Raw genomic sequence first — 16094 nt, forward strand, 5'->3', positions numbered from 1 at the left:
AAGAAAAGTAGACACACATACCCAGATAAAATATTTACCACCACCACAGCCATCCATCCACCCACTGCCCCTCCTCCCTCTCCCCACTGCAGATCAGGCTTTCAGGGCCCCCACTCTTCTCAACCCATCCCCCACTCCCAACATCAAGTTCTCTATCTCTCAACTCCTCATAAAGCCTGAGGTTGATGGAAGAGTGGCCAGGGGAGATAGGGCAGAGGAGAGGGAAAGGAATCTAAGAAAGGAGAAAAGAGAAAAAGGTGCTACTGTAATTGGGAGCCACCCACCCCTGCCAAAGTATAATCTGATTCAGCTAATAGACCTTATGCCAAATGTTAGTAAGTTTTAGTCTAAGTAAAACCAGCATATTTAAAGGCCAATAATTTATTGCCAATTTTTAAAGATCTGAAAAGGTTATCTGAAGATTTCTTTTAGAGCTTTAGCAGCTTTATCCAAGGATGAAAAACCAAGTGCTCTTGGGCCACGCCTTAACGCTCAGAAGACATATTCCAAACACACGTCAGGTTATTCCCTTCTGGAACATGTCATACACTTTCTTACCTTTGTGACCTTCTCCATGCCACCTAGAAAACCACTGCCAACATACTTTTTATCTCTCGAGGCCCATGTCCAGTATCAGTTCCTCCGTGAAGCCATTTCCTGCCCAACCAGTGAGAATTAACTGTTTCCTTTCTTGTACCGAAAGCGTTCTGCTCCTACCTCTAGTTGCCATCAGATCAGTGCTCACCTGGTTGTTCACATTTGTACTCTACTGCTACACCATGAATCTGAGGGCACCTTATTTACTTTATCGCCCCAGAACCTAGCCCTCTGCTTTATCACATTAAAGGGGCTCAGCTAACTAACCTGAGTGTCACAATACAATTCACAGCAAAGTTAAGTTATACATATGTGTGTAGAGAGAGTAAGTACACAGCACGCGAAAGGGCCAAACGCTACCTCTTTGGAACTGGGAATGCTGCTGTGATCTTTTTCCATTATCAGCCATCTGAGGATATTTGGGAGAGAGAGACTTTTCCATGTTGGCCAAGGATTCACAAATCGCCCATCCTTCCCTCTTTTTGATTTAGTTACATCTTCCTCTAGTCTGTAATCCAGTTTGAAACTTTTCCTGGAAAACCTAGAAGAAGTGCTTCCTCCAGAATTCCGTGCAGAATTTTGGCGTTTTCTTACTACTTCTTTAGGATATTGGCTGCTTGTCATCAGGGACTGGTTGCTGTCATTTTCATCCATGTCCTTTGGAGAACTAAAAAAGAGGAGGAAAAATACTGAGTTTACTATCATGGCATTAAAACATATTACAAAGTGTATTTCTTAGCCAATAAAAATTTCCTCAAACTTATAAAAATATTATGTCCCTATTGACTCAAATTTTCTTCTTATAAAATGCAAGTTTAGAATCCAGTATTACTGCATGCTAAGTAGAAAAGATGTTTACCTATTCCTGCCAAACCTTTTAAAGTCCTTATCAGCAGTAATCAAAAACAATCTAGTCCACCAGCCTGCATTTAAACATGAAATTTTCCATTTCGATGACATCTTGTAGAATAAATTAAAGCGCCTTCGTGAATCTGTAATGTGTTCACACCTGAGTTGTAAAAGTATTATTGTTAATAGCTTCGTAAGGAATACCGTAGCTCCCTGAGGGTGCCTCAGTAATTCCAGTGATTTACATAAGACCCACTCGGCCTAGTCATTTTTCATTTGAAGATCATCTGCTTCCATGCCGCCTGGAAAGTGCAACGAGTCCAAATCACAAGAAAGGAGAAAAACAACATATTCAGAGGCATTTTTAAGAAGTAGTTAAGAGTGAACGATACAAATTTGAATTAACTCAGATTTAAAACTGCAAAGTCAGTGTGTAGCCTCAGTAAATTTCCTGATCTCTCGCGTATAAAATGGAGATGATAAGACTTCCTGCTTGTGGGGTTTATTGAGAGGATTTGGAAAGCTAATACAAGTAAAATACTTAGCAATGTGTAGACAACAAATGTAACACACATGTATGCACATGGTGACAACTGCTGGTGCTGGCCTTGTTATTACTGCTGCCGCCACCACCCCTTAACGCAAGGCACTGAAATCCTCGATTCTGAACTACATATACAGGGCTCCAAACACAAAAATGATAATGTACTAAGAATATGCATTCATCTGCCATGAATTTCATTTCTTTCCTATTTCCTAAACAAATATTTGCTTTCTTCTAGTTTAAATACAATGCATACACTTAATACACCATAATCCTAAGGAAATAAGCACAATAACGGAAAGCCAAATATTATTTTTATGACTTCAGTAGTGTTTAAATAGAAATATTATCCCGGAGAGAAAGGGAAAGAACAAACCCGAGGATGAAAACATTCACTGAACCAAAGTTTGTTTTTTTTCCAAACTGTTAGGAGGAGTAAGTAGTCTACAGTCTCTGGAGAATAATCAGGGTTCAGAAAAGAAACCACAGCGGACAAAAGCACTCGCTGCTGTCCAGCCTTCTCTGCTTGTGGGAGATCCTAGAAGCTAAGAGAGTCTAATGAGTTTTATATCTTGGGCAAATAACCTTTCTAGCCCTCAATATTCTCACCTGTTAAATCCCTACTTACCTCATAGAGGTTTCAGATGATTAAATGACATAACACACATAAAGTGCTTGTCAGTCACCAAATGTTAATTCTTTCTCCCCCTTTCCCAGCTAACTGGCCACTCATCTAAATTCTTTAAATTCTATTAGAAAGCAAAGGGTCTGGGTGAGTTATGCCCATTCTTCTCACAGAATTGCTGCTCCCGGGTTATTAAGTTCAGGCCCAGGCCTTTACAAAAGGCAGAAACAAAGACCGCCATCCATTTTAACCCCACTTCTATTAACAAAGGTAAACACACAAGTTTAGAGACTAAGTAATTCCCAAGATAATATGTCTAAATGGGAGAGCCGTCTGTGAGATACGTGCATAAGTCTGCATATATACACATATATTCATAGACAGGGTGCCTCCACAAAATGTATACACACTTTAACAGCTGGCAGCTCAAATTTCAAAATGAAATGTATTTTAATAAACGCTGTCTTTATAATTATTCCAAGAGTATGTATACTTTTTTTGGACACTCTGTATATATAAATACATATGTAAGTCTGCCAACTATATAATGAATGTTGGGCTCATTATTTTAAACTATTAGAGGATAGGGGAAAAGGCGGAAGGGGAAAAGGGTACTTGGAATCAAAAACCACAAAAACAAAGTCAAAATAGGGCTTTTAGGCAGCATCCACTTGTCGAAAGCTGGGACAAAAGAAGCAAGAAGGCTTGTGAGAGTCGAGATGGTAAAGGTGTAAAGGAGGGGATCGTTAGGCAGTAGGACTAGATTTGGGGCCTGGACGGAGACATTAAGGAGGTTTGGGTGCACTGTAGGCAACGGAGAAAAACTGAAGGTGCTTAAAAAGGATGTATTTACAGAAGACAATCTAGTGGCAGGACAAAAGCAAAGGGGTATGGCTGAAAACTGGAGCCAGGAAGACAAGTTACCAGGTAGTGAGCGGGAAACAGAACAGTCACTAACAGCGAAGCCCTATGCTACATGTTCTGCACATTTCATTTAAACTGCTGCTCCCACCAAAATTTCAAGAGAGGTCATGTAATCCCCAGTTTTTAACTGAAGCACTGAGAGGTAGACAGCAGTCCGTGTGGAAGGCAACCAGTCTATGTGTCTGTTTCACATGGATGCCTCGATGTCTCTCTCTCTCTCTCTCTCTCTCTCTCTCTCTCTCTCTCTCTTTTTCTCTCTGCCTCTCCTCCCTCCCTTCCACTCTCTCTCTAAAGATCAATGGGAAAAATATCCTTGGTGAGGATTAAAAACAAACAAACAAGCAAAAAAACCCAACACATTTTAATTTGAAAATATATCTGCACACCCCCATGTTCATGGCAGCATTATTTACAACAGCCAAGACATGGAAACCACCTAAGTGTCCATCGATGGATGAATGCATAAAGAAGCTGTGGCATGTACATACAATGAAATATTTATTCAGCCATAAAAAATGAAGAAATCCTACCATTTGTGACAACATGAGTGGACCTGAAGGCACTATGATAAATGAAATAAGTCAGGCAGAGAAAGCCAAATACTGTATGATCTCATCTATATGTGGAACTTTTTAAAAACCCCAAACTCATAGAAAAGGAATAGGGGTGAGGGAAATTGGAGGATAAAAGGTACAAATTTCCAGTTATAAGATAAATAAGAACTAGGGATGTAATGATGAAAAACATGATGACTATAGTTAACACTGCTGTAAGATAAATAGGAAATTTGTTAAGAGAGTATCTAAGAAAGTTTTTTCTATTTTATTTTTTAAGACTTTTTTTTAATGCTCACCTGCGGGCAAGTTTTTAGAGGGGAAGGGAGGGAGGAGAGAGAAAGAGAAAGAGAAACATTGATAGGCTGCCTCCCATACACACTGACCAAGGATCGAATCTGCAACCTTCTGGATGATGCTCCAGCCCACTGAGCCACACCAGCCTGGGAACGTTTTTCTTTTCATTGTATCTAGCAGGCAGACAGCCATGAGCCAAGCAAGGGCCAGGGGCGATACTAAAGGTCACAAGCCCTGGGTGTCCAGCAACACACAACTGTAGTGTGAGACCTCATCCCCAGGCTGGCCTTCCCCCCCAGCTTACCACTAGTCATGTGGTTTGGAGCCCCTGGCTTCATACGGCTGGTCATGTGCTAGTAATTCGGTTTCAACCATTGACTTTTCCTCCCTAGAGATAGCATCTAGGCCTCAGCTGTGTTTCAGCTCCAGGCCCAGAAAAGCAGCAGAAACAGACAAGTGACGCCATGGCTGACCTCACGACGGGGTGCACTGACTACGGACCCCTGCCCTGGCACCAATCAGTGGCGATCAGGACCCTGAAAGGACACACCTGGAAAGCTGCTGAATTTTCTATTGAGATCTTCCCCCTGGGACCTCCCCTAAGGACCCCACCTTTAAACCCGTAAGGTGTGGACCCAGCATGCTCCCTCCTGGGAGCACCATGCCCTTCCCTCCTCCTCCCGCTCCCCATCTTCCAAAGCACCTCACCTTGGTCTTCCTCACTTCTAAGCTCCAAGGGCCCTTCCTTGGCCTCTATAACTCGTTTCCTAAGCCCATTTCTTCTACAAATTACTACTTCTACCTCTGTGATTTTCTAAGTAAGTGTTCTCCTATAGTTTGAGTCTTGGCTCTAAATTCTTTTTTTAGCCAGAATTCAAGTACCAACGTTACTAAACCCGGTTCTGGTCGGACCCCACCAGTCAGACACTTGGTGCCGTTCTCACCAATGCCAATATATCCGTAAGATAAATATTAGCTGAACATACTGTGGTAATCACTTCACAATACCTGTAAATCAACCCGTCATGCTGCACGTCTTGAACTTATACAGTGATGTCAATTATTTCTCAATGAAACTAGTGGGAGGGAGAATGCCAAGATGTAGTAAATCATAAAAGCACCTCAAATATGGATATAATTGAAATCTCACTACCAAGAAAAGAAGCACAAAGGATTTAAAACATTTGAAAATAAATACTTCTCAACGTGGCACCCCTGTCATCCTTTTTAAGTCTTTGTTTCCTTGTCTGGTGCCTATTCCTGGGTTGCTGGACAAAATGTACATAATCTTTAGCCCAGAGTGTGGCACACACACAGCCTCAATGACTGTCAGCCGCTGTTCTAGTATGTTCTAAACACTGTGTAGTAAGGTTAGTGCGACACATATTCCATTTTGAAATTTCTACATGGAGGGCAATAGCATGAATAAACTGAGACGGAATAAACTCTGGAATGTGTTTTTTGTTCTTATATTTGAGTAAGAGAAGCCCTGGTATTACTGGAATTCACACAAACAGGAAACCACAATTCCCCACAGGAACCTATACAACCCCACAGGTCCTTGCAGCCTCACCCATTCCCCTGGATTCACCAGGAGGTCCTCATAAATCTTGACAGTGTCCTGTTCTGAAAACAATAATCTTCTCCCCGTACTGTCCCCACAGAGAGCAAACATGTGCAAACTCAGGATACTAACAGCAGCCACACCTACAACCAGCTCTGGCCCCAGAGCTTGAGCCCATTACCAAGATTCTTTGCACCAAAGGAAAAATTTCCTACAACAGAAACAGGCAAAATAGGCAAGCAAGGGCAGCTCTAGCTAAATGTCCCCTAAAGCAGCAGTGGCCAACCGTTCAGACCTCACGGACCACTGGCTGACGACCGCTGCTCCAAACGTTTCCTTAGCATTAGTGTTTTACATCTCCTACTCAAGTGACTTGACTAATCTCAGAGCTCTCCCAATTCCCTTTCAGTCATCAAAACATTTTCAAGGAAAGGTCTGATCTCCAGTATGCCTGATAAGGACCCATCGGGACTCCTCCCTAGAGGAGGGCAGCTGGGTGCAAAGCTTTAAACCTGTGATTCTCAATGCTGGCTGCACATCAGAATTACAGATGCTCCTCCACATACACTAGGATGACGTCCAAATAAGCCTATTGTAAATTGAAAATATCAGAAGTTGAAAACACATTTAATACACCAATGGAACATCATAGCTTAACCTGGGCTACCTTAAACGTGCTCAGACACATTTCCCTACAGTTGGGCAAAATCACCTAACACAAAGCCTATTTTATAATAAAGTGTTGAATATCTCATGTAACTTATTGAAAACTGTACTGACAGTGAAAGGCAGAATGTTTGGTTGAGTACTCACCACTAATGTACACAGCTGAAAGCACACTGACCCTAAAGGATGTCTGAGGCGCCCTAACCGGTTTGGCTCAGTGGATAGAGCGTCGGCCTGCGGCCTCAAGGGTCCCAGCCAGGTTCAATGCCGGTCAAGGGCATGTACCTGGGTTGTGGGCACATCCCCAGTAGGAGGTGTGCAGGAGGCAGCTGATTGATGTTTCTCTCTCATTGATGTCTCTATTCCTCTCCCTTCCTCTCTGTAAAAAATCAATAAAATAAATTTTTTTTAAAAAAAGAATGGTTGAGGCACTGAACTAAACAAACAAACAAACATGCTGACAGCACAGTACACTGTAGAGCCTCAATGTTTACCCTCATGGTTGGGTGGCTGACTGGGAGCTATGCTTCTGCCCAGCATCAAAAAAGAGCGTCCTCCCGCATGTTGCTCGTCTGAGACAAGTTCAAAATTCAAAGTACAGTTTCTACTGAATGTGTATTGCTTTTGCACCATCGAAAAGTTCAACAAATCATAAGCTGAACCATTATAAATTGGGGACCTGTGGAGTTTTTTAAGCTACACCTGAGGCTATCAATCAAAATGTCAGGTGGGAGCGCCCAAGTAGTTTTTAAGCGTTCTGAGGGTGATTCTGATTACCCAGGCAAGGTTAAGAACTGTTACTAGTCATTGGCACGAAGGTGGGACAGGCATTTAGGAAGGACCTAAGGGACTTTCTGGTAACCCCAAATTTATGCCAGCCTGGTACTTGCCAATCATAACACCTATTCTTCCTCCCTGCCCCATACTACAAGTTACAGAGGCAGCATAACCCAAAGATGGCTTCACAGGTCTGGGACTGGGAAGACTACATTGCTAAGGACAAAGTTTGATAGGCCACAGACTTGTATACAGTCCAGCTGAGTCACAAATTCGACTCTGTGTGCACAGGAAGCCAAAGCGAAAAAAGGAAACACAGTTGCCTACATGATGAGTACTCAATAAATATTTATTGGATGAATAAATAACAACTAGGAGCCATTATAAACTCATTACTTTTCATTGGGATAAAGTAATTGTTTTTGAAAAGCTCTCTTGGGAACTGAATTATAACAGAAGCAAAAGTAACCAAAGGGCAGTGAGACAAAACTCAACAAAGGACATTCCCACTAATTCTACTAATTATAGAAATAAAAATTGAAAAACCTTGGGGAGTACTTTTTTAGTTGAGCTCTATGGTGGTAAAAGTGGTGACACTGTCATAAAGACTAGAACAGCCGTGGGCAAACTACGGCCCGCGGGCCGAATCCGGCCCGTTTGAAATGAATAAAACTAAAAACAAAAAAAAAGATCGTACCCTTTTATGTAATGATGTTTACTTTGAATTTATATTAGTTCACACAAACACTCCATCCATGCTTTTGTTCCGGCCCTCCGGTCCAGTTTAAGAACCCATTGTGGCCCTCAAGTCACAAAGTTTGCCCACCCCTGGACTAGAAGATGCCTACCATAAAATCTAGTTTCCCTTTTCTCCTCAGTAACAGAACCCCCGTTTTACTTAGGGTAGCTATGCACCAGCTAAAGGACACTTCCCAGCTTTCCAGCTAGAAATCGCCGTATTGATGGTGGTGATATAACTATAGGGTGTCCCAAAAAAATGTATATGCACTTTAACAGCTGATAAGTTACTTAATGTCCACTCCTTTTCAGGTTTAACTGATTTGAAATAATGGGTGAAGGCAAACTAAGCTGTGAACAAAGGAAAATTATCCTAAAGTGCCACCAGACTTTTATGGGGATACATAAAAGACAAAGTTTACAGTACAAAACCAGCAACGGTCAACAAATTGAGGGCACAAAAATACTGAACGAAATGATTCTTGATGTTTGTGATTCCATTACTTCACGTTATCATCAGTGCCTGGACCAGAATGGTCATCAGTTTGAAAACAGGCATTGACAAAAAAAAAAAAAATTACTCATTTCTGTAGATTCTTTTAAATTTTGAAAATGAACTGTATTTAATAAACACTGACTTTATAATCATTCAAAGTGCGTATACTTTTTGGGGGACAAGTTGTATTCTATTTCATTGTAAATTGTTCTCAATTAGTTACACAGAAAAGAACCAATAACATGTAAAAAATCAATTCTAGCCCTGGCCGGTGTGGTTCTGTTGGTTGGAGTGTCTTCCCATACACCCAAAGGTTGCCAGTTCTAACCCTGGTCGGGGCACATATAGGAGGCAAACCAATGTTTGTTTCTCACATTAATGTTTCTCTCCTCTCCCCACCACCCCCCCCCCCGCCCCCTCTCTCCTTCTCTCTAGAAACAATGTACATATCATCAGGTGAAGATTTTTAAAAATCAATTCTATATTTCAGTCAAATAAACAGAAAAAATAAATGGGGCCTTGAAGATATTTTCTCTGCCTTGAAAAGATGTCTACGTTCATCCAGCATATAACCACCTGGCATTTTATCCTCCCAAAAGGGAAGACTTATTAACTAGCCCCACAAAATGACACCTTCAGGTAGGTGGACCAACACATCTAGTGTGCCCGGGACTTTCCCAGTTTTAGCACCGAGAGTCCTGCATCCTGGGAACCCCCTTAGTCCCAGGAAAACCTGGACCTCCGGGTACCAATATAAATGCATAGTTATGTCTTCAACAAAATTATTAAAATGTGAGCAGTGTATTCAAACTTGGAGATGAGCATATTATAAAGTATGATTTTAAGATATCTGAGCAGCTAGCAAAAAGAAATTATACAGCTCTATATAATCATACTTAACCAAGAGAATGTTGCTGAGAATACCAAAAGTTTGTCAAATTCCAATAGTGTGGTGAAGGCTTGGGGAGGGGGGGAAGAGGGGAGGAGGGTGTCAATGGGGGAAGGGGGGACATCTGTAATACTTCAACAATAAAAATAAAATTTAAAATAAAACAATTTTTTAAAAGTTTGTCAAATCCTTCATTGTGATGATATTCAGTATATACAGCCAGTTAAAAAAAAGGGGTGGGCTCCAAATAGCACACACACATTTACACACACTGGGTGTTTCATCTACATATATCGTAAAATTGAGACACTATATAAAGAAAGAATGAGAAAAGAATCAAATTTCATCTAAGAATTCTAAAGTATCTCATCTCTGTGAAATGGTGGAAAAGTCCAGTTTTGATGTTTCAGTTTTGTGACATCATGACAGGTTAAAAACTGTTGTACAAGTAGAAACAGGAAATCTGTAAGTTTAAAGAGCTTGGACTGGCACATACGCTCAAAGGTCCTTTCCAAACTGAACATGCCATGACTCTGTGGGGCCCCTTCACAGATGAAGTCAAGTCACAGTTACACCATTCCAGGGGTCCAGTTCTGGCTGGTGATGGAGCCTGGGCTGTTTATTAGCCATGTTCTCATCTGAAGTACACTCACAAACACTTAGAGCCAAAGGAGCATATGGTCAGCAAGGAAAGATGAACGGCACATTTCACCTCATGTGAGGTATTGTACTTAGTTTATATCATGAACAGATAAACTGGCCTCAAGTTTAAAAAAATGACTTTGAGCCCTGCCGAGGTGGCTCAGTGGTTGAGCGTCGACCTATGAACCAGTAGATCATGGTTCGATTCCCGGTCAGTGCACATGCCGGGGTTGTGGGCTCCATCCCCAGTCGGGGGCATGCAGGAGGCAGCCCATCCATGATTCCCTCTCATCACTGACGTTTCTATCTCTCTCTCCTTCTCCCCTCCTCTCTGAAATCAATAAAAAAAAAATTTTTGTAAACGACGTTGAATCTACAAATTTCTTAAGCTGTCATTAGGTACTTCAACTATAAAATTGCACAATATTCTAAATATATAAAGTATTTGTTTTCATGAACTCTCTAAACAAGCCAAAGAAATGATCACAGTAACTTAAAAAGAGGGCAAAGATCTTTGGAGTTGGAAGGACTTTCAAAATTCAGAAAACAGGTTTCCTAACAAATTATTGCTGTTGTCTAGTTGTCCCAGGGTCTTGAGGGCAAAACAAACAAGTCCATAGTTTAAGGAGGGCCAATGACGAAGCTTGGTGTTTCTTTATTTTGACAACTTTATTCCTATCACTAAAAGAGATTACAAAAAGATGTCTAAAGGTATTTATTGTATAATATGTTAGTGTTCTTTAATCTGGGAAAGACCTCAAATTAGATAAACAAAAAATTGCTGCCTTCAAGGGAGAAGATGGATTATTCTAAGTAGCCGGTACATACTGAGTTGTTTTTCAATCATGCTTTTGAATTTATGCTCATCCATCTATATGCCAGCATAACCAATGGTACTGTGCCTCCATAACCAATGGTACTGACCATTTACAACTGTTCAGGGGCACAATCTATGGCTGTGATGCAGATCAAGGCTTGCTGATCCATACCACGCTATCTTGGCTACACTAGTACCCCTTTCTAAGAGGTGTATATATTCTGCCAAAGGCCAGAGCTGCTGTGCTAAGGGACCTTGAATAAAATACTAAAATCTCCCAGCCCCTCAGTTTCCTGTTTTCTTCATCTGTGGAATGGGATTAACAATCTCACATATTGTATGTTTATAAAATCAAACTAAAAATATAGTTAAACATACGTGAAAGAACTTTGTAAAGTATAAAGTTATAATACCTCACTTAACCAGCTGAACTGGCAAAAGACGGTATCTCTGATATAACAACACTACTCCCTGGGGATATATGAGTACATACATAATGTCACAAAAACTGTTAATAAAATACTTATAATACACAATAGTTATTAAATTAAAAAGAGAAGTCATGTAAAGCACTATAAATTAGAGACAGGTAGGATGCTTTAGTATTACAGCAGTTAGAATGGTATATTACTTAAATCTCATGCTGGAAATCACATAGGTGAGTCTTTTAATGCCAAGTCTATACAGACCCTTATCTCCCTTCGGGACCAAGGCTTGTTAACCATTAACTAGGTGCAAGCGAAAGTCCCCAATACTTCCATGAAAACAGTTTTTACTTGTATGCATTTCCATCTAAAATGCCCAGATCAACACAGTCCTCCAGCTACAGCCATCTATTCTAATTTACCTAAAAAGAGTGAAATGAAATGGGGGAAAAACACACCATTATCCAGAGCTTTCTTCCACCACAAACAAAAAGCAGAATGAAACAACAAAATTAAATGCAAATAGTACTTTTCCGAACACAGAAAAAAATGTTCTTAAAAATCCCCTCCGTTTCCCAAACTCACAAATGCCAAAAGCAACAAAAATACCCTTTTCAAACAGGAGGATTACTGTGTCAAATAAAGCACAACCAAAACCCTTTGATGGAATGCTTATATTAAAATAGCCTTCACACATTCATAACTGGACCAGTTTTAAAATTAAATTGTGCAATACAATATCCATACAATATAATTTGGAATTGTCAGTGAAAATAAGGGTATGAGAAATACACTAAATATTTCTGTCCCTTGGAGACTTACCAAAATTCCTGCAGCAGGAATGCCTGCAAATGTAATGAAATAAAATCTCTGAAAAATGTGACTATATTTTAATTTAAAACAGTTTTAACTGAAGTCTATCTCTCTCTTAAATTCTTATTTTAAACAAGTACACTTGCCCTATAGTTTCTCTAATAGACCTAATATTTCCTTGCAACAAAATCAGACTACTGTGGGGTATAGGTAAGCTTTTCTTTTTTTAAAGATTACATAACTTCTTTCTAACAGACATGGATGTCTGAGGCGAAATCAAAACCAATGCAACTGAAAACGAAAATGGAACTGCTAGATATCCATTTTTAACAAGAACAGAAATTATTCTTACTTTTCAGAGAGCCACTATGTCAGGAATAACTTTCTCAATAAATGAATCAGTTATCAAAGAGCGGACACTTAACGTTAAGCTCAAGCAAAGCAGGGGGGTCCTATGGTAACATATCCAGAACCTGCAGCAAAGGCAAGTACAAGAACTAAATGGGGTTTTAAAGCTTAACTTTTCTCATTCCCTTAACACGTATTTCCCAAGTTCAACGGAGGTGTGATGCATCAGACTCCGCAGCCTATGGACGCGTATTTATCTCAAGTACCAGAACCCTGGCGAGCTCGGTGCAGGAGGCCGGGGGGTGGGGGTGGGAGAGGGACCCCCACCTGAATACCTGCTCTGGAAAGCCTGCCATCATCATGCCCCATGTCACCAACAAGCAACCGCGGTCCAGAAGACCCAGGCAGCGCCGGCTCCCACCGCCCCGCCCCACCCCGCTCCAAGCTTCTTTCTCTTCGTTTCCATTCCTTGGTTAACTTTCAAGATAAAAGGGGAGAAACCTGTTGGAATGGATTTTTAGAAGGTAAATACTACAGATGAGGCAGAATTAAGTAGCTCCAAGAAACCCATTCATTTACGTACAACCACGAGACGACTCGCCCACGAGTATTCGGCCAGTGGCGGCTGCACCCTATGATCTGCGGAGAAGGTGGGACCAAACCCCAGAGGCGGTTTCTCTCCCGGGGAAGGAAGAAGGACCGAGGCGGCTCTCCGCCCGGGCGGCTCGGGACGCGGGCGCCGCCGGTCGCGAGGTGCGGGGACTCGAGCGCAGCCCGGCGCTCACGAGCGCAGCATCGCCCCCAGGAGGCAGGGCTCGGGAGCAGGCCCCACCCCCGGCCCGCGAGTCCGCACAGCCCCAGGCCGGGCGCCCGCAGACGCCCCGAAGGCAGCGCGGGGGCGACGGGGAGCCGCGCACGGGAGGCGGCCACCTCGCGCGAGACCCCGCAGAGCGCGGCGCCCGGGGGGCGGGGCCGGGGCCGGGGGCGCGGGCGGGGGCTCACCGGGCGCCGGGGACCGCAGGACGCGCGCGCCGGCTCCGCGGCGGCCTCGGCTGCTCCTCCGCCCGCAGCCACAGCGCCCCCGCGCCGCGGGCGTGGCCGTGGCGGCAGGTGCTCGGGTTCCTCCGCCCCCGGCTCCGTCGCGCCGGCTCCTCCGAGGGCGCCAGCAGCTGCAGGCAGCGCCGGAGCGCTCGCCGCCGCACCAGCCTGGGGGCGAGCCTTTGCGCGGGGCCCGGACCCCGGCCCGGTCCGCTCCTCGTGGCCCGATCGCTCGCTCACGGTGACCTTGAGGTCTGGGAGCCCTGCCAGCGTCCGCCGGGCGCCGGCCGCAGCTCCGCCTGACCAAGATGGCGCCCCCGCGGCCCCCCCGCGCCGGGGCCATCTTGGCTCAGGAGGCTCCTCGAGCGTGCGCTGGGCCCCCGGGCGCGCTCTGCGGGAGCCCCGAGTCCAAGCTGGTTTCCCAGCGCTGAGCCCGAAGCTAACTCGGTCCCCACGAAAGCCTTCCCGGGCACCTGCCGCAACTGCCGACCGGGGGAGATGCCGACCGCGGAGAGACCAGCCGGGTGGGGAAGGTTAAGTGAGGATGGAACGGGAATGGCAGCACCGCCTTGGCAGTGTGCTCACTAACCTTCAAAAGGATACTCACTCCTTTAAAAAGTCAGGCTAATGATAAGAGCATAAAGTTGTGATTCTGCGCTTCTCCCAGGATTTTCTTCCTTAGCTGCAGGATGAGATTAGCTGTTCCAAGAATCTTTAAATACAAACAAACCGGAATAGAACTCAACAGTGGAGGGTTGGGCAAAAAGAGTCCTCTATAAAGTCATCCAGAGTGTGGTCACTGGCCAGAAAGACCCTCTGAATATAATGTTAATTTAAATTTTAAAAAAGAAGAAGAAAGAAAGAGAGAGAGAGAGAAATGCTCTCTGTTAGGGGCTCGGGTCCAATTGGCAAAAAGAAAAGAAATAGGGGACCCACAGCGCAGATATGACTGCTAGAAAAGGCAAAGCAAACTAATTTGCGTTTTGAAAGTGCACGCGTGTGTAAGACCGTAGAAATATAAAAAAGACTGTGCTTGGCGTGAGCCTTTCCCCCTCGGGCGAGCGAGCAGTTGGTGCTGAATCCCAGGGACGTAAGTGGGATTAGGAGCTGCCTGCGCCTGCGTGGGGCAGAGATGCTCTGCTCAGTGGTACCTGCGGTGCCACAGCAATCAAAACGAAACAGCGCTGCAAACCAAAGGGCACGATGTTACTTGGCTAAGGAACTTTTTAATTGTTCCCCTCACCACAATTCTTTATTATGAAATATTTCAAAAATACAGAAAATAGATATGCCTTTTTGTGTACCATTTGAATAAGTTACAGGCATCAAAATACTTCACCTCTAAACACTTGAGCCTGCCTCACCTAAGAAAGCAATTTCCTGATGTCATTTAATGTCCAGTACACATGCAAGTTTCTGTGATTGTCCCACGAATATCTTTTATAGCTAGGAGTTGAGTATGTTTGGTTTTTGTTTTTTAACTAGGATACTGTCTATGGCCATATATTGTATGTGCTTATGATGCTGAAGAAACAATTTGAAATGTGCGCTAACTTTATTTTTAATGTTTTTATTGATTTTTAGAGAGAAGAAGGGAAGGAGAGAGAAACATCGATCGGTTGCCTCCCACATGAACCGCGACTGGGGGATGAACCTGCAACCTGGGCATGTGCCCTGACCAGCAATTGAACCAGCGACCTTTTGGTGCACCGGACAAGGCTGAACCAACTGAACTACACCGGCCAGGGCAATAACTATTTTCTTTACACATCATACTCACGGGTATTCTGAATGGAGAGATGTTCATAGGGTGTTCTTCATTAAGAGCAGGTGCTTTAGATAAGCACATTTCTGTATACCAGGGAAGTCAACGAGGAAAGAGTGGTTTTTAGCACCACATTGAGACTATAATTGAAGCTGTATTAAATAGTAATGTTTATGCTTAACTCCTGGAATACATAAACTTAATGGATTATGTTGGAATCTCTACTCAACCTGACTTCTGAAGTTTAATGATTGTTTTTTTCCCTAGACAATGAAAAGAAGCTGTTCCATATAATAATTTATATCACTCCAGACAAAACGTCCAGCTTGCCCTGCTTCACAGTACAGAACAAAATGAACATTGCACCCTCTGCATTTTACTCATGGTTTAATTTTAGATCCTGACCTGCTGAATTGGGTTTTATTTGTCCTTCCCTTTTATGCACCCCCTAGGAAGTCAGGAACTCAGCAGAAAATAGTAACTATTTCTAAGTTATTTAATTTTTAAATGTTAATGCTGTGGGGGGAAAAAGGTGCAAATTTACACAATTCCTTAAAAGTGACTGGTGGCTAATATAACTATTTTTGGAGATTAGAATTAAGTAAGATTATTTCCATACTTCACAAAATATTAGGTGCTACTTAAGCTCCTTCTGGAGAACCACAGTTAAAACAGTTTTAGCATAGTAGGTCTCATCTTTAAAATGGGTTCTATAATCAGTACTAT

General features: G+C 43.0%; 1 protein-coding gene across 4 annotated transcripts in view; it reads right to left on the reverse strand.

Moving 5' to 3' along the window:
• Window positions 1-15147, reverse strand: part of NAPEPLD (N-acyl phosphatidylethanolamine phospholipase D) — a 34055-nt gene extending 18908 nt beyond the window's left edge. Inside the window, exons 1-2 of one of the 4 annotated variants that reach the window (XM_081102258.1) lie at window positions 13568-15147; window positions 958-1264 (exon numbers count right to left, since the gene is read on the reverse strand). In XM_081102258.1, coding sequence (XP_080958384.1) covers window positions 958-1251 — 294 coding nt within the window. In that variant the 5' untranslated portion in view covers window positions 1252-1264; window positions 13568-15147. Of the gene's footprint in view, window positions 1-957; window positions 1265-12226; window positions 12244-13148; window positions 13452-13567 lie in introns of those variants that run through there. The other 3 variants (XM_081102259.1, XM_081102260.1, XM_081102261.1) reach the window with 3 other exon arrangements.
• Between the last annotated feature and the right edge of the window lie 947 nt (window positions 15148-16094).

Source organism: Myotis nattereri, assembly GCF_964212035.1.
Source record: "Myotis nattereri genome assembly, chromosome: 11".
In the NCBI taxonomy this organism is placed as follows: Eukaryota; Metazoa; Chordata; class Mammalia; order Chiroptera; family Vespertilionidae; genus Myotis; species Myotis nattereri.